Here is a 23,979-nt window from a genome sequence, read left to right on the forward strand (position 1 = left end):
TCTCATCTCTCCCTCCTCCCCGTTCCACGTGTCACTCGCTCACACTCACAGTAGCCTACACACACAGCACTGCCCCTGCTAGAGTGTCATCTACCTCTACCTCCTCTATCTCGCACTTTATCAGATCCGATTAATAAAGTAGCTTCAAAATGGACTTTTCTGCTGCTTCCCTCAACTGGATCAGACGAGGTCTATACGGAATGGTTGTCTAGTTGTTCTCCATTCGGAACTGGTCTCTATATTTAAAAAATGTATTTATGCATATCAGTTCCAGATGGGAAAGCACCTCTACCACAGGGTACACTTCTCTTTTCTTTTTCTTTAAATTTGACCCCCTTTTCTCCCCAATTTCGTGGTATCCAATTGTTTAGTGGCTACTATCTTGTCTCATCACTGCAACTCCCGTACGGGCTCGGGAGAGACGAAGGTTGAAAGTCATGCGTCCTCCGATACACAACCCAACAAAGCCGCACTGCTTCTTAACACAGCACGCATCCAACCCGGAAGCCAGCCGCACCAATGTGTCGGAGGAAACACTGTGCACCTGGAAACCTTGGTTGGCACGCACTGCGCCCGGCCCACCACAGGAGTCGCTAGTGCGCGATGAGACAAGGATATGCCCTACTGGCCAAACCCTCCCTAACACGGACGACGCTAGGCCAATTGTGCGTTGCCCCACTGACCTCCCGGTCACGGCTGGTTACGACAGAGCCTGGGCGCGAACCCAGAGTCTGGTGGCACAGCTGGCACTGCAGTACAGCGCCCTTAACCACTGCGCCACCCGGGAGGCCAGGGTACACTTCTCACCATGTGGGAAACTGTTTATCAGTTATACCTCTCATCTGGACAGATCACTTCCTGTGAGGTCAGGAGACCCAGGGCGATGGTTGACTCAGTGACACCACCACACTGTCCCCATGCTGAGGGGAGGGGAGGGGATGCGAAGCTGGGCTAGCCCATGCCCCAGGTCCAGCTGCACAGTTCCAGGTCACTGGCTGTGCATGGGCCAGGTGCCTACAGTATGAAAAGAATTATGGCAGATGAAGAATCACCATCGGAGACCCTCTTGATGACGCGGGAGCGGCAAGTTACAGGATATTGTAATCAGCTACGTTTATTGGGAACAAATGATATGTGGACAGTAGGGTTTGGAGCTGTCAGATCTAGCCACCACAGAAGAAGTAGAACTTATGTTTCAGATTAGGGTTCGCACTGACATGATGCACATCAGTCTTTCCCTGCTCTCCCTCCTTCCCTCTCTCTCTCTCTTTCTCTCTCGCTTTTCCTCTCTCGTTTTTTTCAGTCTGTCAGCCTGACCTCATCTTTGTTCCAATCACCAAAGAGAGAGATCCAATCACCAAAGAGAGAGATCCAATCACCAAAGAGAGAGATCCAATCACCATAGAGAGAGATCCAATCAACCATAGTGTTCAAATTACATCGCAAATTATAATTGACTATAATTGTTTCCACGTCTCTTTCATTTCAGGTTTTGAACTCTTTTCATACAACTTGAGATGGTTGATAATTTGCTTGCACAAAAGTCCAAAAGTCCATTATGCTACTGAGTTTATTCAAGTTATTCATGATGATTTTAGAAAAATAACCTCCAACAACACAAATGTTATCCAACAATACACCTGCTGTAACGGTTCTCTTCGTCATCGGAGGAAGAGTAGTCAAGATCGGACCAAAATGCAGCGTGGTATGTGTCCATGTTAATATTTAATAAATCAACTGAACACTGAATAACAAAACAACAAAGAGAGTGAACGAAACAGTCCTGTAAGGTGCAAGAACACAAAACAGAAAACAACTACCCACAAATCAAGTGGGAAAAACAGGCTACCTAAGTATGATTCTCAATCAGAGACAACGATTGACAGCTGCCTCTGATTGAGAACCATACCAGGCCAAACACATAGAAAACCAAAACTAGAACAACACATACCGTGAGGCAAAAAATGTATTTAGTCAGCCACCAATTGTGCAAGTTCTCCCACTTAAAAATATGAGAGAGGCCTGTAATTTTCATCATAGGTACACTTCAACTAGACAGACAAAATGAGAAGAAAAAATGAGAAGAAAAATCTAAATACTTTTTTGCCCCACTGTAGAATGCCCACCCCAACTCACACCCTGATGAACCTAAACAAGAAACATAACAAAGGAACTAAGGTCAGGACGTGACACCTGCCTTATAAAAATGTCCCTTCCCTGGAACAATAGAAAGGCAGGCAGTCGTCCAATACTTTGTATTGGTGATTTACTCATGTTCTCATTGGAAATAACAGGCATTACACCAGGAGTTAATGATAGAGTGTTAGCTCCAGGCTGTGGTCATTAGAAATTAGACTTATATTATCACTGCATCCTGTATACTACTCCACAGAGAAGCAGTTCATGACTTGGCCTTGCAACATTGCTCTGTTGTAGGGCAGTTGTGTTCCAGGTTCCCATGCATGTGCAGGGCAGCTGTATGTATGTGTGTGTGTGTGTGTGTGTGTGTGCTCTTTGACAGCGTAGTTAGGAGGTGCTGATGAAAGAGGAGAGGCTGTGTGGGCCCAGTGCCTCTCAAATTAGCGCAGGAGCCCCGCACCCTGTCACTCGGGAGGCCCAGGCATGCCGGGTGTGTGTGTGTGTGTGTGTGTGTGTGTGTGTGTGTGTGTGTGTGTGTGTGTGTGTGTGTGTGTGTGTGTGTGTGTGTGTGTGTGTGTGTGTGTGTGTGTGTGTGTGTGTGTGTGCAGGGGAATAGCCTCCCAGTCCTAGCACATCAAAGACATGCTTGGACCTCCCAGAGTTTGGAAAAATTGACTTGAGTTGACCTCCCCCTAACCATTCCTGGGCCATCTTTTATTTAGTTACCCTTCCACTACAGCCCTTCCAAGGAGATATAAAACACGGATACTCCCCATGTTTCTGTCATCAAGTCATTTGGTTATTCTGTCCATCTTTCAGTGTTAAGTTACAGAGCAAGATACTAACAGTGGTTGTATCATAGCACCAAGACAGGCAGTCAGCCCAGTGAAAAGAGGACTACCCGTCCCACACAGTCTTTTACCTCACACCTTCACTAACTCATGTTACACTTACAGCTGTCAACGTGACACCTCGTCAGCAGATTCAGCTCTCATGTCTGTTTTGTAAGGCTCAGGCACAATAATAACTTTAAAACCACCTACACAGCTTTGAAACATACTGTTTCTAATCATATTTTTCTCCTCCCATTGTCATCTTCTACATTCTCCACTAACTCCTCCCAAGACTTCCCTTCTATTAAATCTCCCAACTCCCTGCCCCCAGCCGCCAACCAAATGCATCCAACAATCACATATCCCCCAACTCCAATGATCATGTCCAAAACCCACCCCCTCCACAGCCCCCTCTCTTACCTGGGAGAAGTTAAGTCCGTTGAGGGGGTGACACTGCTCCTCCACCCGCTCCACCGCTCCTGTCCTCTTCCCCATGCGGTCGGCCTCCTGGGCCAGGAACAGGTCCAGTACGGGGGTCCCGCGCGACCTCACGTCTGACTCCGTCAGAGAGTTAACCATCAGCATCACCCACACAGGCCTCTTCCTCTCCCAGTTCCCTGCAATGGCATTGAAGAGGTAGTCAGCGTACAGCCCCCGTCCCCGCTGGTCTGCCGTCATCCAGTAGGGCATCATGTGCTTGACGTAGTCCAGGTGGCGTTTGAGGCGGCGGTACAGGTCTCGGGGCAGCAGGGTCTGCAGGTTTTCCCCGTGGGGCAGCAGCTGGCAGCTGGTCAACTTGGAGATGGTCAGGGGATCAGTCAGGTCTAGCTCGAAGAACACGTTGGCGCTGGTCTGAAAGGCCCGTTTGGAGACATCTGGGATGAAGTCCCACACACGGGTATAGGGCACATGGATGGTCCCAAAGAGATAGGAGGGGGGATAGGGAGCTGGGCGCTCCACCGTCCAGAGGAAAGAGTTCATGTCCGTTTGCTATGGGGGCGCAGGGGGGTTGAGTGGGAGGATGGGGAGGAGGAGATGCGAGAGAGAGTTTATGACAATCAGTATTTGAATAGAGTAAATTAACCTTCTGAGTAAAGGCCATTGACAGTAGTTAAGTCAAAAGTACTTTTTGTGATTTAGTGATTCAAAACTGGCTTTTTAGTTGGTTGAGATACAGGTCAATGCAATAGAATCTGTTGAAATGTTAGCTGGAGATAAAGGCAAGGGACTCAATGAAACCTTGTCAGCTAACCAGCTAACTTCCACTGTGCTGCTCTCTGTCTGTCTGCTGTTCTGAGGCAATGAGTTTATAGTGAAGCTTTCTCCTTGTAAACAGACCCCAGTGTATTGTTGAGGTGTATAGCTGTGCTGCCAATGCCTCTGTGAAGCTGGGAAGCTTTTCAAGGGTTGCTACGGCAGTATAAACATACTGAACCATATAAAACTGCTGCAACCCACCTAACTGGGATATCCTTTACTTGAGGAAGTACTTATTTGCAAAAGCCATTGGATAGCCTACGCAAACAACAAAATGCACACAAATAGGCCTTTGCTGAACATTTTGTCAAACGTGGCTACTGTATCTGGTTTACTGAACACTATAAAAGTCTGATAAAATGGAAAAAGCTTTGTTTATGTGTCTATTTCTTACAGTTCATTAACATTCCAGGGATTTGATGAGGGTCCTTATGCCTTCTTTACAAAAACATCCATAGATCATAGCTCTGCAAAACATAAGTCAAACCATAGAGATGCTGGTATGATGCTGGGATTGAGGATTTTTTTATTTGTATCAGTAGCTTAGCAGTTTCGCTGGGTTCACCAACATGGTCCAAAAATGTTGCTGTCTTAGAACTCATTTCCTGACATTCTACATATTTTGCCATGAGGCTGAGAGAAAATGTTGCTGTCTTAGAACTCATTTCCTGACATTCTATACATTTTGCCATGAGGCTGAGAGAAAATGTTGCTGTCTTAGAACTCATTTCCTGACATTCTACATATTTTGCCATGAGGCTGAGAGAAAATGTTGCTGTCTTAGAACTCATTTCCTGACATTCTACACATTTTGCCATGAGGCTGAGAGAAAATGTTGCTGTTTTAAAGCACAGTTCCTGTAATTCTAAACATTTATTTCATGACTTTCATGATATGTTCATATGCTATCTGGGGGGCCAAGCCCCTTTAAATGTTTATTTCTACCCTAATTCAATGAAAACTTCCCCAGTTGTAATAACAATTGTAATGCCAATGCCATGCTAACATTTGTCATTTTAAATGACATTTTTTAAAGGATTTCAAAACCCTGTCAAAAGGCATTAAATATTTGGAAATATTATTGTTTTTGAAAGGGATTGTTATTGTCATAAATGTCATTTGTATCATTTTAGGCCTAATTATTGCATTGAACTATGTTTTATACTAAAATGCTTGCACATCCTCTCAAACTTGCAATTTGTGATGAAGACGTTTCAAAACGTTTCTTTGGAAAGGATTTTCACATTAGCATAGCCTAAGTACAACACAATAAATGCATAATAGCTCTGACTATTATATTTTGGTTATATATTTTGGTAACTTTATACATATAATTTGTTAATCATTAAATCGTCAAACGTCTGTTCGTCTTCACCGAGACAGGAAGACTTCTTTACGATCGAATAAAGATAGTTGAAGTCCGTTTTACTTGACTTGGCCGAGCCCAGACCTGAGGAGAGCTCCTCGCCCGCTGGTTGTAGCTCGCTCCGGAGCACTGATGTGAACAACTCAATTTTATTGGGTAATTACTTTTAACACAAAACAGATACCTCTGTACTGACGTATTACAAATCACATGAAGGGGGAACAACATATACAGTTAATCCCTGGACCCTGACAACAATGCCATTATAAGATGCAGGTTAAAAATACCAACAATTTCATTATTTTGTGGACTATGTTGTAGCAATACTATCAAGTCAACCCTGATGAATATTTTCAATAATGTATTATAACACATTTGTATTATATTAATAGATCACATCATGCGCCTTTAAAATTAACTGTAATGAACGTTATTACTGCAGTCATGTAATTCCTGTTATGATGTAGGCCTATTGCGTTTCTATCTGGGAATTTGTAGTCTACCAGTCATGTAGACCAGACCAGTCATGTAATCTACGCGTACGACACGCATTGTCTCTATCATCAGCACAAGAGAAGAATCAGAAGAAAATTAATTAGAACCATGAGAAATGCACACTGAGAGACATACAGACGGGAGCATGTGCAACATGGTCCTGGCCAGATAAAATGTCACTCAAATTAAATGAATTCGAATGGGCTGACTCCCTTTGTGAAAACAAGCCCATTCCATATTTTTGCAAATATGCACAATAACTGTTTTAATAGGTCGTGTTTCATTGAAACTTGATCAGTTTGGATTGAAAGGTAATTGAAACTTTTCCAAATAAATGTATGTAAAGTCAAGTCACCCGTTTGTGTTCCCCACTATCTTTTGTCATATAAACAGGCATATGGTAGGCGCGCATGAACCATATTTCGCTTGGCAACTGCTTCCATTTTTCAGGCCCAGACTTATGTGAGGAAACTCAAGAATAGGATATGTCAAGTAAAATAACTTATTTTTGAGGTGCCATTGGAAGCAATTATGCTGATTGGAAATTGTTTCAATTATAGGCCATGGGCTTTCCCTCTTCAACTTGTAGGCTACAGGCCTATTAACGAAGCCTTGAAATAATGGATTAGCCTAACAATATATAATGGCATAATAATAATAATATTATTATTAATAACACATGTGATAATTATACTATTATAATACGGTAGCCTAATAAAGTTGCTATAAACACAATTATTGTTCTTTTATTTAACGTGTAGGTAGTTATTATAGCATGTCAATATTTCCGTGACAATAAAACTCAAAACTTGTTGTTGTTATTGTTATTTTGGTTGTTACACAAAAACTCAATAACTACACAATATCTCACTATTTTTATATTGGCCTACCCGCTGCACATAAGACAACTTATTCAGGAACACTGTGTAAGCAAAGTGCGTTTATTCAAATTGTATAATTGGTTGTAGCCTACTGTGGCAGTTGTAGACTAGACACATACATTTGCAATTAACCCAAAATATTTAGCTAAAAGGCTTGAGTCTATCCATTCAAGGATATCTTCATTTGTGACATTGCCTCATAACATTACTGAAACAGGTAAGTAACTGTAACTACTCCGCACAACTTACCGACTTCGGTGGGTCACATTGCCTCGGTCTCTCGCGGGTGTCCAGGGGTGCGACAGCGTGCAAGAGAGCAGTAAGTAGGAGCCATCGAAGTCCTTGCGGACAGACCATCTCGAGATGAGAGGATAGTCGTGTCGACAGGCTGTTGTAGATACTTCAACCTTCCCCCTGTCGCTTTCTCGCTGTTTACTGGCTTTCGCCTCCTAACATGTAACAAAATAGACCCGTAGGAGACAGGATTCGGCTCACATGTGCCATTCGGAAGGAGGACATAGATCATTCCGACTCTCCGCCATTCCCAAACCCCAGGCAACTATTAACGGGCTACGCGTTCTACTTTCCCTATCTCTTCTCACTCGGCGCTGTCCTGAGTCAGTCGGTTTTTCAGCAATTGCAGAGGAAAGTTTTCGCAGTGCGCTCTAGAAGTTTGAAGCCTGGCTGGTTGAGTGGAGGAGGTGGTACGCGTAGAATATTTTCCCCAAATGCTTATTTTAAGAGGAGGGGAAGGTAGGTTTTGAGGGGAAAGGGAGAGCACAGCTTTGCGTGTGAGTGAGAGATGATATGGGAGATGGAGTCATTCAAACTGTCATCTGTAATTCCAGTGCTTAAAACCCTGCACGAAACAAAATAATGCAATGCCATGTTGCCAACCACTGAAAGGGCAGGTGAGAAAATGTTGCAATGCCAGTCTGGTGCCTTTCAAGCCAGGAGTCCTTCAAAAAATCTTAAATTATGTTAAACATGTCATATGTTTCATTTTCATTTGGTTCACATGTATCACTGTCATTGCTTGTTTGACACTTTTTGCACAAGAGTTTAATATGGGCCCTTAGGCCCAGTGGCCCAGTCCTGAGTGATTAATGCCTACAATTAAACATCTCAGTAAAGACAACTGTGAAGAGTTTTTTATTTATTTATCTTATAATAGCCCTCTTAGATATGGCCATCTTGTATAATTCTGAATGGTTCTGATGAATGGCCATGTTGAGAGACACAGTTTTCCCTCTCTTCAGTCCACAGTGTCAAAACTATGCCATGACCCATGTTATTGTCCACATGGCAGACAGTGTGACAGAATCAAGTAGTGGGCCATTTATCATGGGAGCCCCTCAAACAAGTGCCACCCGGGCCTCCCCTCTGGGTCGATGGCAGAAAGGCCCTGGACAAGCCATTCTTTGTCCTCTGTCTTATTTTAACTCTCTCTCCTCACTCCTCTCCTATCATCTCTGGACGCCTGGTCTGTGTTTGACTCTGACTGTCCTCACGGTTCTCCAACTGGATTCTGGATACACATGTAACAAATTATCTGTTTGTTCTGGGGTTGTTGCTTAAGTGTCTTTTATCTCCCTCTACATTCACATTGATGAGCTGACTTATGATCGTTTCATCTAAGAACTGATCCCAAATCAGTCTACTAAGGGTTTGATTTATGTCTACCCCACAGTATTGGTTATGAAAACATATTCAAAGTAGCTTTTTTCATGCATCAGGATAAGAATACCTACCTCCTAGACTTGGCCTACTCATATCTAATCTAATCCGAATGTACCTATTTGCCCTTGCAACTCCCCTTGCAGTTAGTTCTTGTGCAAGACAGGTGATTTCAGTTGCAGCCTCCTCTGTTGTAATGTGACCACCTGCAGACACAGTTACCTGCTTTAACCACACCTTGTGAAAGGCTTCTCTTTGAAGGAGGCTGGTTCACATTCTTGGCTGGTTAGACGAGGCTTATGAGCTGCTGCATGCAGGAGATTCCTGGACAACAGCCAGGATTTACAGCATATATATATATATATATATATATATATATATATATATATATACCATATATATACCAGAGACAGACGGCATAAGAAAATACTTTAAAGTTAATGTTCTGTTTGCAAACCACAGAAAACCCTCCATCCTGAAAATGGATGTCTGGGGACGTGTTAGCAAGACACAGGCACAGAGAGAGGGAGAAAGAGATAGCACGAGGGGGACAGTAAGTTAGACAGAGCTCTTATTCTGTGCATGTGCACATTGTTTCAATTCCATTCGTAAGTTATCTTGGTAGTGGGGAAACTTTTACAATACATCCATGATTGGACCTGTCATTGACATGCATTTTCAATGTCAATTTTCGGACATTGATCACTACGGTATAATATGCTTATAAGAAATGTATGTGCGTGAGTGCACACATACACATGGACAAAGGGAAAGAGAGCACTAACAAATGCCCTGGTAATATCCTCTGATGATGTCCCCTGGTATTGCCTGCTGGTAATGCCTGCTGGTAATGTCCCCTGTTAATGTCCTCTGATAATGCCTGCTGGTAATGCCCTCTGGTAATGTCCTCTGGTAATGCCTGCTGGTAATACCTGCTGGTAATGCCTGCTGGTAATGTCCTCTGGTAATGCCTGCTGGTAATGCCTGCTGTTAATGTCCTCTGGTAATGCCTGCTGGTAATTTCCTCTGACAATGCCTCTGGTAATGTCCCCTGTTAATGTCCTCTGGTAATGCCTGCTGGAAATCCCTGCTGGTAATGTCCTCTGGTAATGCCTGCTGGTAATGTCCTCTGTTAATGTCCTCTGGTAATGCCTGCTGGTAATGTCCCCTGTTAATGTCCTCTGGTAATGCCTGCTGGAAATCCCTGCTGGTAATGTCATTTGATAATGCCCTCTGGTAATGCCTGCTGGTAATGTCCCCTGTTAATGTCCCCTGGTAATGCCTGCTGGAAATCCCTGCTGGTAATGTCCTCTGGTAATGTCCTCTGGTAATGTCCTCTGGTAATGCCTGCTGGTAATGCCCTCTGGTAATGTCCTCTGGTAATGCCTGCTGGTAATACCTGCTGGTAATGCCTGCTGGTAATTTCCTCTGACAATGCCTGCTGGTAATGTCCTCTGGTAATGTCCTCTGGTAATGCCTGCTGGTAATGCCTGCTGGAAATGCCTGCTGGTAATGTCCTGCTGGTAATGTCCTCTGGTAATGTCCTCTGGTAATGCTTGCTGGTAATGCCTGCTGGTAATGTCCCCTGGTAATGTCCTCTGGTAATGCCTGCTGGTAATGCCTGCTGGTAATGTCCCCTGTTAATGTCCTCTGGTAATGTCCCCTGGTAATGCCTGCTGGTAATGCCTGCTGGTAATGCCTGCTGGTAATGTCCCCTGTTAATGTCCTTTGATAATGCCCTCTGGTAATGCCTGCTGATAATGTCCCCTGGTAATGTCCTCTGGTAATGCCTGCTGGTAATGTCCCCTGTTAATGTCCTCTGGTAATGCCTGCTGGTAATGCCCTCTGGTAATGCCTGCTGGTAATGTCTTCTGGTAATGCCTGCTGGTAATGTCCTCTGATAATGTCCTCTGCAGAAGACCAAGCTGAGGTATTAGCTCTCAGTCTCTCTCTGTGTCTACACATCTATTTTGTATAAAAGAGGACACATTCATGTTCATTGTAACTGTTTTATGGTGTCACAATGTATGATGGTGTTCATCATGTGAAGAGGGACCCCTAGTGGTGGAAAACAGAAGTGTGTTGATACCTACACTTTTTACGGTAGCTTGCAGAGGACAAGGGGTGAGAGAGACGTAGTCTGACAATAGTCAGGGACAGATTTTGACATGTAGTGATTGCTAGATAAAGAAAGAAGATCACAGAGAATGTGAGTATGGATGATGATGACGTATCTAGAGAATGTGAGTATGGATGATGATGACATATCTAGAGAATGTGAGTATGGATGATGATGACGTATCTAGAGAAAGGCCCAACACTGCTTCAGGCTTCTTTACTTCACAGGAGATGCTGACAATGTGATTGACTGTGGAGCTCGGGCTTCAGCCCATCCTGCCTCTTCATCCACACACTGTCTTGAGCTACACTAGACACCGTCTCCCCCTCTCCTCTCTCCATGTTCAGCCTGCTGAAAGATCTTCCTGCTTTGTGTACTATGAATAATATTGACTCTTTCTTATTGTGGTTTCACTTTCCGGATGTCCTGGAGGTAGCGAGGGGTAAGATTCTGTGCAGTAGTGGGGAGGGGGGAGAGAAGTGGGGGAGGGGAAGGCTGTCATAAGGGGGTCAGTTGATCCAGAGGAACTTTCCGTCTTATTTAACATGGTCTCCAGGTAAGTGATGGATGGATGGTGGGGAGGAGAGATACAGTAGTGTATGTTGAAACCGACTGTTATCCTATCTACCGCTAGATCTGTGTTCAACTTCCGTGTTTTTCCTATGACTGATTCTGTGTTTGTGGAGCACACAGAGACTGAAACAATGTTTTGGACAACATAGTCGAAACTAGGAGGTTGACTACTGTATGTTAGGATGCTCTGGGGCTGTGTGTGTTTTCCACTGTTTCTGATGTAAGATCACCCCACTTGCATGTAATAACATTCAGTGGATGGCTATCTCTCAGCGATCAGGAGGAGGGAGAGAGACTGGAGAGAGAGAGAGATGGATAGGGTGACAGGAGAGACTGGAGAGAAAGAGAGAGATGGATAGGGTGACAGGAGAGACTGGAGAGAGAGATGGATAGGGTGACAGGAGAGACAGGAGAGACTGGAGAGAGAGAGAGAGAGAGAGAGAGATGGATAGGGTGACAGGAGAGACTGAGAGAGAGAGAGGTGGATAGGGTGACAGGAGATACTGGAGAGAGAGAGAGAGATGGATAAGGTGACAGGAGAGACTGGAGAGAGAGATGGATAGGGTGACAGGAGAGACTGGAGAGACTGGAGAGAGAGAGAGATGAGATGGATAGGGTGACAGGAGAGACTGAGAGAGAGAGAGAGAGATGGATAGGGTGACAGGAGAGACTGAGAGAGAGAGAGATGGATAGGGTGACAGGAGAGACTGGAGAGAGAGAGAGAGATGGATAGGGAGACTGGAGAGACTGGAGAGAGATGGAATGGACTAGGTGACAGAGAGAGACTGGAGAGAGAAATGGATAGGGTGACAGGAGAGACTGGAGAGACTGGAGAGAGAGATGGATAGGGTGACAGGAGAGAGAGAGAGATGGATAGGGTGACAGGGGAGACTGGAGAATGAGAGAGAGATGGATAGGGAGACTGGAGACACTGGAGAGAGAGATGGATAGGGTGACAGGAGAGACTGAGAGAGAGAGAGAGAGAGAGAGAGAGATGGATAGGGTGACAGGAGAGACTGGAGAGAGAGAGAGAGAGAGAGAGAGATGGATAGGGTGACAGGAGAGACTGGAGAGACTGGAGAGAGAAAGAGAGATTGATAGGGAGACTGGAGAGACTGGAGAGAGAGATGGATAGGGTGACAGGAGAGACTGGAGAGAGAGATGGATAGGGTGACAGGAGAGACTGAGAGAGAGATGGATAGGGTGACAGGAGAGACTGGAGAGAGAGATGGATAGGGTGACAGGAGAGACTGGAGAGACTGGAGAGAGCGATGGATAGGGTGACAGGAGAGACTGGAGAGAGAGATGGATAGGGTGACAGGAGAGACTGGAGAGACTGGAGAGAGAGATGGATAGGGAGACTGGAGAGACTGGAGAGAGAGATGGATAGGGTGACAGGAGAGACTGGAGAGAGAGAGAGATGAATAGGGAGACTGGAGAGACTGGAGAGAGAGATGGATAGGGTGACAGGAGAGACTGGAGAGACTGAGAGAGAGATGGATAGGGTGACAGGAGAGACTGGAGTGAGAGATGGATAGGGTGACAGGAGAGACTGGAGAGACTGGAGAGAGAGAGATGGATAGGGAGACTGGAGAGACTGGAGAGAGAGATGGATAGGGTGACAGGAGAGACTGGAGAGAGAGAGAGATGAATAGGGAGACTGGAGAGACTGAGAGAGAGATGGATAGGGTGACAGGAGAGACTGGAGAGAGAGATGGATAGGGTGACAGGAGAGACTGGAGAGAGAGATGAGGGTGACAGGAGAGACTGGAGAGAGAGATGAATAGGGAGACAGGAGAGACTGGAGAGAGAGATGGATAGGGTGACAGGAGAGACTGGAGAGAGAGAGAGATGAATAGGGAGACTGGAGAGACTGGAGAGAGAGATGGATAGGGTGACAGGAGAGACTGGAGAGAGAGATGGATAGGGTGACAGGAGAGACTGGAGAGAGAGATGGATAGGGTGACAGGAGAGACTGGAGAGAGAGAGAGATGAATAGGGAGACAGGAGAGACTGGAGAGAGAGATGGATAGGGTGACAGGAGAGACTGGAGAGAGAGATGGATAGGGTGACAGGAGAGACTGGAGAGAGAGATGGATAGGGTGACAGGAGAGACTGGAGAGAGAGATGGATAGGGTGACAGGAGAGACTGGAGAGAGAGATGGATAGGGTGACAGGAGAGACTGGAGAGAGAGATGGATAGGGTGACAGGAGAGACTGGAGAGAGAGATGGATAGGGTGACAGGAGAGACTGGAGAGAGATGGATAGGGTGACAGGAGAGACTGGAGAGAGATGGATAGGGTGACAGGAGAGACTGGAGAGAGAGATGGATAGGGTGACAGGAGAGACTGAGAGAGAGATGGATAGGGTGACAGGAGAGACTGAGAGAGAGATGGATAGGGTGACAGGAGAGACTGGAGAGAGAGATGGATAGGGTGACAGGAGAGACTGGAGAGAGAGATGGATGGGTGACAGGAGAGACTGGAGAGAGAGATGGATAGGGTGACAGGAGAGACTGGAGAGAGAGATGGATAGGGTGACAGGAGAGACTGAGAGAGATGGATGACTGGAGAGAGAGATGACAGGAGAGACTGGAGAGAGAGATGGATAGGGTGACAGGAGAGACTGGAGAGAGAGATGGATAGGGTGACAGGAGAGACTGAGAGAGAGATGGATAGGGTGACAGGAGAGACTGGAGAGAGAGATGGATAGGGTGACAGGAGAGACTGAGAGAGAGATGGATAGGGTGACAGGAGAGACTGGAGAGAGAGATGGATAGGGTGACAGGAGAGACTGGAGAGAGAGATGGATAGGGTGACAGGAGAGACTGGAGAGAGAGATGGATAGGGTGACAGGAGAGACTGGAGAGAGAGATGGATAGGGTGACAGGAGAGACTGGAGAGAGAGATGGATAGGGTGACAGGAGAGACTGGAGAGAGAGATGGATAGGGTGACAGGAGAGACTGGAGAGAGAGATGGATAGGGTGACAGGAGAGACTGGAGAGAGAGATGGATAGGGTGACAGGAGAGACTGGAGAGAGAGATGGATAGGACAGGAGAGACTGGAGAGAGAGATGGATAGGGTGACAGGAGAGACTGGAGAGAGAGATGGATAGGGTGACAGGAGAGACTGGAGAGAGAGATGGATAGGGTGACAGGAGAGACTGGAGAGAGAGATGGATAGGGTGACAGTCAGGGGATTTTTTGCTGCTTGGAATTTGTTCTCTCCTTTCTTTGGATTATATGTGATAGTGTGAACAATTAGTATAATCTAAGTTTCCATTGTGGAACAGTGGTGGAAAATGTCATACTGTAGAAAAAGTACAGATACCTTAACAAAAACGTAAAAGTGAAAGTCACCCATTAAAATACTACTTGAGTAAAAGTCTTAAAGTATTCGGTTTTAAATACACTTGTGCATCAAAAGGAAATGGAATTGCTAAAATATACTTAAGTATCAAAAGTAAAAGTATTCATAATTTTAAAATTCCTTATATTATGCAAACCAGACAGCACATTTTCTTGTGTTTTTAAAACACTCCAACACTCAGACATTAATTTACAAACGTAGCATTTGTATTTATTGAGTCCGCCAGATCAGAGGCAGTAGGGATGACCAGGGATGTCTTCTTGATAAGCAAGTAAATTGGACCATTTTCCTGTCAAAATGTCATGAGTACTTTTGAGTGTCAGTGAAAATGTATGGAGTAAAAAGTACATTATTTTCTTTAGGAATGTAGTGAAGTAAAAGGAAAAGTTGTCAAAAATATAAATAGTAAAGTACAGATACCAATAAACAACTTAAGTAGTACTTTAAAGTATCTTTACTTAAGTACTTTACACCACTGAAAATGAGTAATGTTTACTCTCTCTCTCTCTCTCTCTCTTTCACACACACACACACACACACACACACACACACACACACACACACACACACACACACACACACACACACACACACACACACACACACACACACACACACACACACACACAAATGGACCCCTGTGTTTGTCTTTTGAAGCACATTGAGCACTCACATCAAAGGACTGGCTGGCACACTCACTCGTCCTCTGATCCCATGATGCATTGCATCTTCCCATTGATCACAGCCCATGGGACTCATTGTATGATGTATTTTCAGGGGCCCCTGTTAGCCTTTTCCCTCCCTATACAGGAGAAGAGGGGAATGACTGGAGTTTCTCCTGCTGATAAGTAAATCTATCTGCATTGTAAAAGAATCAGAGAAGAAGAATAAAACTCTGTCTCCAGTCATCATGTAGGATTACAGCAGCCATTGTGACAGGACTGTAGAGCTCAGAGCCTGACAAAGGATGCTGTGGATATCATAATATTATGGAAATAATATGACATTGTTGTATGACATTGTTGTCCGTCAACAATCCTTTCACATTTGCTATTCTGGTCCGTCGGACAGCTTATCCTGGTTGGAGTGATTGTGAAACCAATGCGCCAAACCCCGGCTCCACGGCTCATAGAGAAACACATAAACACCTTGCAGCATGATGTCATTCCAGGTCCTACTGGTCCACAGACACCACTGTTTTTAGGATCCATCTTTCTTTAGTCTCGGTTTGCTTTAGACTGTATTGAATGGAGATCTAGACGTGAGCCTCCTTTGAAGATTAACATTTCATTTAGTTATTTTGAAAAAGATTAAATTGCAAGCAGCTTTCATTTCTAGGTGTTGCAACAATGGGATCAGCATTGAGAAAGCATATCAGCCAAGGATATTATCGCAACCAAAGAAATGGATTCTGTGGGCTCACAGACGATACTCAGATATAACTGTCCGTCTCAGGTTATAGGGTGTAGTTCTTGTGCTCTACTTCTTCCTTCTGTCTGTAGCGTGAGCAGACCAGGGACAGGAGCCCGTGCTCTGCCCAGAGAAATAAAGCCTGTCCTCTGTTGCAGCCGCAGCAAGCTGTGTGTGTGGATGCCAGCGTTTTCATCAGGGCCGAAACCTCAACCTTGTTTATGCTGCGTTCAACCACAGTTTATTTAGTATTTGTCTTGAGCATCAGACTAACTCACCAACTCTGGGGTGGTACTGTGTTCTGCCGCTGTGCCTTATAACATCATGCAGGATATGACTTCAGATGTGGATGGTTGTGTGTCTGTGCATGTTGGGAATGCTCAATCTTCAGGATATTGAGTTCGCTCCCAAGTCTAAATATCTACCCATCTATTTTACATCAATCATGCCTTTATGATCTAACTTGACCAGAACTAACTCTTCTTTGTCAGCTGCTGAACACCTCCTAGTTAAGGCTTTCAGTAGTTCCCTGTCAGTCAGTCATTACATGATAAGATGCTGGAGGAGGTCTGGTATTCCTCAGATCCTATCAAGACATCTATCCTGTCGTGCTGCCTGTACAACATGGCCGACACTGTGCTCTTTTGGGTCTTCCTGGGCTGCAGCGCAGGGAGCAACATGCCTCCAGCCTGTAACACGATCCCCAACTCTCACAACCCACACAGATATTGGCGCGAGAGAGAGAACTTTTTAACTCTGACGCCTTGACTGATAGCGCAGCATGGAGGCTTCAGAGATAACACTCCTCAGATCTCAGTGATTAATAAGGTCTAGAGAAATGCCAGGACGAAGCGCGAGGCCGTGGGAGAGAGAGGGACTGAGTGGTTTCTAGGGAATCTCATTTGAAATGACTATGAATGTAATGTAATGCAGAGCTACTTCTCTGTTTCCTTTCAGTTTTTATTTTTATGGTCTTCCCCCTTATTTTTCCAGTTCCCTCTCGCTGTCATCTCGGTCTGGTCATTGCTTGGTTGTCTTGGTTTCCATTCCTTGATCAAAGCAAGGCACTCAGAGTGGCACAGACTCTGTATTGGTCTCCCATAACCCAGAAGACCCTGTTCCATTTGTTATGGTAGTAAATCCACTGAGTGACAGAACTAAAACCACTGATGGTCTGATGGACTGTACACTCTTAGAAAAAAGGGTTATTTGGCTGTCCCCATAGGAGAACCCTTTTTCGTTCCAGGTAGATCCCTTTTGGGTTCCATGTAGAACCCTCTGTGGAAAGGGTTCTACATGGAACCCAAAAGAGTTCTACCTGGTATCAAAAGTGTTCTACCTATAACCAAAAAAGGTTCTGCGATGGGGATGAAAGGTGACGGAAAGGAGGAAAGGTCAGCTCAGTGAAGCTCTCCCCCACCCCTCCTCATGTGTGTAGTCAGCCTGCTTCCTTGTCCATACTGCCTCTCTGGGCGTCTCTATAGCCTCTCCTCACTCACACTTGACTTGTTCTCCTGCTAGACTTAGAGCAGAAGTGCTGTCAGCAGAGCCCGCCCGGAAGCCGCCTCAGCTCCCCTCTCCCAAACAAAGCAGAAACACATGAAACAGGCCTTTCTGAGTGAACTGCAACATACACACATGCAAAACAGAGAGGCCTTCCAGGAAAAGAGTAGAAGTAATCTTCTGCTTCTTCAGCTGATCCCAAACATGTGTCAAGGTTTATACTGTAATATTCTCTATGCCTAAGAAAAGAAAATGCATCTCGCTCTCCTTTCATTTTTGATTCATTTATTGTCCTGCCATTTCCATTTTTATACTTCTGGGAGGATGTTGTGACTGTGTCTCTTTGACCGTGTGTGTGTGTGTGTGTGTGTGTGTGTGTGTGTGTGTGTGTGTGTGTGTGTGTGTGTGTGTGTGTGTGTGTGTGTGTGTGTGTGTGTGTGTGTGTGTGTGTGTGTGTGTGTGTGTGTGTGTGTGTGTGTGTGAGTGTGTGAGTGTGTGTGTGTGTGTGTGTGTATTTATACTGTATACAATATGCCTCTCATCTACCTGCACTATATGCGCTATAAGCTGAGACTGTGTACTGCAATACAGTGTGTTGGGTAAGGACACTATATCCTTCCTCAACCTGGTAGAGAGCTGAGTTCAGCTCTATAGCTCAGATCCTTGTGCCTCCAGCCTGCACATCAACAACACTAATGTTGACAGCCTCTAGTCCACACCAGGCCTCTTGCCCTCCTCATAGAAGATGAATATTTGCTGATTTCACAGGTATGTTCAGCCTCACCCCAAGCATAGTCAGTCCCAGACCCAGGTAGCAAGCAGGCAGCAGGCATGGTGTGAAGGTTAATAACCCCACCAGGGAAGCCCATTAGTAGGAATGTGCTCCAATGGGTAGCAGAGCCCAGCTTCATCCATTACCCTGACACCCGATGGACACACATCAGCTCAATGCAGTGCTGTGGAGAGGTAGAGAGGGCTGTGAGTGGAGTGTGTTGGAGGCTGGACCGCATGTTGAGGTATACACAGGGTTTGTTTTAGTGGTGTGGGTGTGAGGGAAGGACCACAGAGGGTTAAAACACATATTGCACGCCGGGAGGTTAAAAACCGAGCAGCACGCACAACAGGTTGCCCACTTGATTTATGAGTGAGGGCTGAGCACAGAACAACCTACTGAGGCGAGGAACGGGACCATGTTTGAAAATCACATCGGTTCCAATATTATGGCCACTCACTCACTGGAAACGCTCAGTGATGACTGTCACTTTTTGATATTGCAGTCTTCATATTGAAGCTGTCCAAATATTATTTCATGAGTAATTTCTGGCACACGCCGCGATACACAGCCCGCTGTCCAGCTGAATTGGATTTCTGCTCCATCAGTGAGTGGTGTGTGGAGTCCATAAAGGTCCATCAGTGAGTGGTGTGTGGAGTCCATAAAGGTCCATCAGTGAGTGGTGTGTGGAGTCCATAAAGGTCCATCAGTGAGTGGTGTGTGGAGTCCATAAAGGTCCATCAGTGAGTGGTGTGTGGAGTCCATAAAGGTCCATCAGTGAGTGGTGTGTGGAGTCCGTAAAGGTCCATCAGTGAGTGGTGTGTGGAGTCCATAAAGGTCCATCAGTGAGTGGTGTGTGGAGTCCATAAAGGTCCATCAGTGAGTGGTGTGTGGAGTCCATAAAGGTCCATCAGTGAGTGGTGTGTGGAGTCCATAAAGGTCCATCAGTGAGTGGTGTGTGGAGTCCATAAAGGTCCATCAGTGAGTGGTGTGTGGAGTCCATAAAGGTCCATCAGTGAGTGGTGTGTGGAGTCCATAAAGGTCCATCAGTGAGTGGTGTGTGGAGTCCATAAAGGTCTATCAGTGAGTGGTGTGTGGAGTCCATAAAGGTCTATCAGTGAGTGGTGTGTGGAGTCCATAAAGGTCTATCAGTGAGTGGTGTGTAGAGGAGTCCATAAAGGTCCATCAGTGAGTGGTGTGTGGAGTCCATAAAGGTCCATCAGTGAGTGGTGTGTGGAGTCCATAAAGGTCCATCAGTGAGTGGTGTGTGGACTCCATAAAGGTCTATCAGTGAGTGGTGTGTGGAGTCCATAAAGGTCTATCAGTGAGTGGTGTGTGGAGTCCATAAAGGTCCATCACAAGGCCTGCTGTTCTAACTGTCACTGTTCTCTCACTTATCATGATTCTAGAAGTGCAGCCATTTCAGTCCACCCAGGTCATATTATAAACCTCTGAGAATTGTGTTTGTGTTAAATCCATTGTGGGCTACTGGGCATGTCAGGACTGGTGTCAGCAGTTAGTTTTCAGTTCATCATGTATCTCCAGGGTCTACATGAGGCATGGCTGGTTGACAGGCATGTGATTATAGATATATAGACAGTGGGGGCAGATAACACTGCGACACAGGCTGTGATTCAATACCACTCACAGTGTACACAGACCATATCATAACACCACCATGGTTGAAAACATGATTCCTGCTCAATTAGTGGTCGAAGAACATTATCATTTAGTTGACGGGACATGTAACATCAACGGTAGATGGCTTATCTAAATGATAATAATGGCACACTTTGTTTGCATCAAGGCCCTCCAAGTACCAAAGTCATGAGTAAAAGCACCAAAACATAAATTAGTAAGAGAAGTCGAAGGTTGAAGACACAGAGACCGTCATGCATTTTGTCAGAAGTATGCAAGTCTCTTTATGTTTCAAAATGTCAGAATGTTCCATACAGACAGACATAAATTCAAGACGTCTGCATTATTGAAGGAGTTATTCTTTACAAATGTGGTTCTTATTTCCAGTTATTTTCAGTTATTTCATGTCCACACAGGGTTGTCCCTAGCCTTTTGGGGGCCCTAAGCGAGATTTAGTTGGGGGTACCCCCTTCACCTCACAGGCAAAATATTTTAGTGGGAAACCTCTTTTTATAGTTTTAAAGTAAATTTCCTGCAATTCATTTTGCCATGGGTAGTAGAGAAAATGTTGCAGTTTTAAAGTTTTCTACAATTCTACACATTTTGCCATGGGACTGAGAGAAGTTTAGCAATTTTAGAAAAAATGTCATGCAGTTCTAGTAATTTTGCCATGAGTTAGAGAGAAAAATGTTTCGTAAGCACTGTTTATGATATCTGAGTGAAAGTGACTATCAAAATCAGTGGGCGGCCCCCTGAGGGTCAGGGCCCCTGGGCACATGCCCTGTGTGCCCGGTCGATATTTGGTCATGATTACTACAAGTTTAGAAAGCTGGCAAGACTAATTTAACAATCTAAGCATGTTTATCTGACATGGATAATTGAGTGACTGTCAGTGTCTGACATAAGTATAGAAAAACTGGGGATGCACATCCAAATTTCAAAATTGCACATTGTGTATTCTACTATTCTAACTCTCAACAGTAAAATGAGACCCCGACTGAGTTCCTAAAACTGTCGCTTATGCCTGGAGCCTGTGTCCACACCACAGGTCCACATTTTGTTTAGAAGACTCTGGATTCTAAGTCTATATGAATCGCAGTCTGTAATGTGAGATTTAATCCCCTTTAAGCCCTGACAGAGAATTCTCTGTTTGGTTGAAACATTTCAGAGCCCAACCACCAGTTACCATCCAGAGAGAGGGGGAAAAGATGGAGAGAAGAAAATGCCAACAATCCCAGAGTTCCTGTTTGTCTTGGCTTGCTCTATTGCTATGTGTCTGTCTGAAAGAAAGAGGATGGTGTTTGAGGAAGGAGAACTGGATCTGGTGTCAGGCAAACTGTGTGTGAAGTTGAACTTAAGGTTGTGGAGCACAATAGGACTGCGTCTGTCTTTGACTGTCTGACGGCATTGAGCTTTTTGAGGAAGGACAAGTAGATATGAAAGTATCTGATTTCGATATGAAAGCTTTAAAATAGCTGTTTTATATAAATATATACATAACATGTAAAGTGTTGGTCCCATCTATCATGAGCTGAAATGAAAATCCCAGAAATGTTCCATATGCACAAAAAGCTTATTTCTCAAAAATGTTGAGCACAAATTTGTTTACATCCCTGTTAGTGAGCATTTATCCTTTGCCAAGATAATCCATCCACCTGACAGGTGTGGCAAATCAAGAAGCTGATTAAACAGCATGATCATTTCAAAGGCCACTTTAAAATGTGCAGTTATGTCACACAACAGAATGCCACAAATGTCTCAAGTTTTGAGGGAGCGTGCAATTGGCATGCTGACTTCAGGAACGTCCAGCAGAGATGTTACCAGAGAATTAAATGTTAATTTCTCTACCATTAGTCACCTCCAATGTCTTTTTAGAGTCACGTGAAATCCATAGATTAGGGTCTAATTAATTTATTTCAATTGACAGATTTCCTTATATGAACTGTAACTCCGTAAAATCTTTCAAATTGTTGCTTGTTGCGTTCATATTTTTGTTCAGTATACATTCGGAAAGTATTCAGACCTCTTCACTTTTTCCACATTTTGTTACGTTTCAGCCTAATTCTAAAATTGATTAAATCGTTTTTTCCCCCCATGAATCGACTTACAATACCCCATAATGACGAAGCAAAAAAAGATTTTTAGGAATTTTTGCAAAAACATTACCACATTAACATTAACATAGGTATTCACACTCTTTACTCAGTACATTGTTGAAGCACCTTTGGCAGCGATTGCAGTCTCGAGTCTTCTTGGGTATCAAGTCCGGGCTCTGGCTGGCCCACTCAAGGACATTTAGAGACTTGTCCCGAAGCCACTTCTGTTTTGTCTTGGCTGTGTGCTTAGGGTCATTGTCCTGTTAGAAGGTGAACCTTCGCCCCATTCTGAGGTCCTGAGCGCTCTTGAGCAGGTTTTTTATAAAGGATCTCTCTGTACTTTGCTCCGTTCATCTTTCCCTCGATCCTGACTAGTCTCCTGCCGCTGAAAAACATCCCCTCAGCATTATGCTGTGGGATTTCTTCCAGACGTCACACTTGGTATTCAGGCCAAAAAGTTAAATCTTGGTTTCATCAGACCAGAGAATCTTGTTTATCATGGTCTGAGAGTCCTTTAGGTTCCTGTTATGCGAACTCCAAGCGGACTGTCATGTGAATTTTACTGAGGATGAATTTCCATATGGCCACTCTACCATAAAGGCCTGATTGGTGGAGTGCTGCAGAGATTGGTTGTCCTTCTGCAAGGTTTTCCGATCACCACAGAGGAACTCTGGAACTCTGTCAGAGTGACCATCGGGTTCTTGGTCACCTCCCTGACCAATGCCCTTCTCCCCCGATTGCTCAGTTTGGCCAGGTGGATAGCTCTAGGAAGAGTCTTGGTGGTTCCAAACTTCTTCCATTGAAGAATGATGGAGGTAACCGTGTTCTTGGGGACCTTCAATGCTGCTGGATGTGTTTGGTACCCTTCCCCAGATCTGTGCCTCGTCAAAATCCTCTGTGGTGATCCTTGTGATGAAAGTGATGCATGGAATTTTGAATTACAGTCCACTAAGTCATTATTATGCTTCTAGAAAAAACACCTTGTCCTTCACCACTGAGATGTTTGATCCAACAGACAGACAAGGATATCTGTTTATAGTGTGGGATGGTTCCATGGATCTGACAGAGTGTCACAGTAAGGCATAGAAGGAGGATTAGCGATTAATAAAATCCTTTGGTTTGGAAAACTAGCTGATATGTCCTTCAGCACATTACTGTAAACCTGGATTGTCTAAAATCGAATGGATGTTATGTCAAATACAGGCTGAGGTGCTGGAAATGGAATTAGTGTGGCTGGAAATGGAATTATTGTGGCTGGAAATGGAATTATTGTGTATGTGTGTGTGTGTGTGTGTGTGTGTGTGTGTGTGTGTGTATGTGTGTGTGTGTGTGTGTGCGTGTATGTAGCCCAGTGTTTTCTAAGGCAGGCCTGCTAAAATGCATGGTAAAGGAAGGCTGGCCCTGTGGTCTCCTCCTGCAGTGTCTGTGATTTATCACCCAGTGCCTCGTTGAGCCTCCCCAAACCCAGGAGGCCATTCAACTCTCCGTCAGCAGGGCCGTTATGTGGTTAACCATCCCTCTTTAAAACAAATCTCATAATGATCTGGTCTCAACCCACTCCAGAGGCTATACCCTGCCTCTGCAAATGGCATAGCCCCATCCACATCAAGACTTCAGCCATAGCTCCAGACCTTGTCCTAGCCATGATTCAAAACATACACAAATAAAGTTGAACATTGTCAGCAATTCACATATTCTCATACAGTCCTCACACCCACTCATATAAATGGTATAATGAACCATTTATCTTCTTGACACTGGAAGCCGACAAACAGAAGAATTTAGTGTGTGCTCTGGTCAGTCCCTTTTGTGGGCCACACAGATGACTAGGCAGCTCTCTCTCTCTCTC

General features: G+C 44.8%; 1 protein-coding gene across 1 annotated transcript in view; it reads right to left on the reverse strand.

The window, feature by feature from the left end:
• The window catches only part of trabd2b (TraB domain containing 2B), a 91,465-nt gene extending 83,727 nt beyond the window's left edge, over positions 1-7,738 (reverse strand). Inside the window, exons 1-2 of the mRNA XM_024422745.2 lie at positions 7,221-7,738; positions 3,393-3,962 (exon numbers count right to left, since the gene is read on the reverse strand). Coding sequence (XP_024278513.2) covers positions 3,393-3,962; positions 7,221-7,328 — 678 coding nt within the window. The 5' untranslated portion in view covers positions 7,329-7,738. The remainder of the gene's footprint in view (positions 1-3,392; positions 3,963-7,220) is intronic.
• Between the last annotated feature and the right edge of the window lie 16,241 nt (positions 7,739-23,979).

The sequence above is a fragment of the Oncorhynchus tshawytscha genome, linkage group LG05, assembly GCF_018296145.1.
Source record: "Oncorhynchus tshawytscha isolate Ot180627B linkage group LG05, Otsh_v2.0, whole genome shotgun sequence".
NCBI lineage: Eukaryota > Metazoa > Chordata > Actinopteri > Salmoniformes > Salmonidae > Oncorhynchus > Oncorhynchus tshawytscha.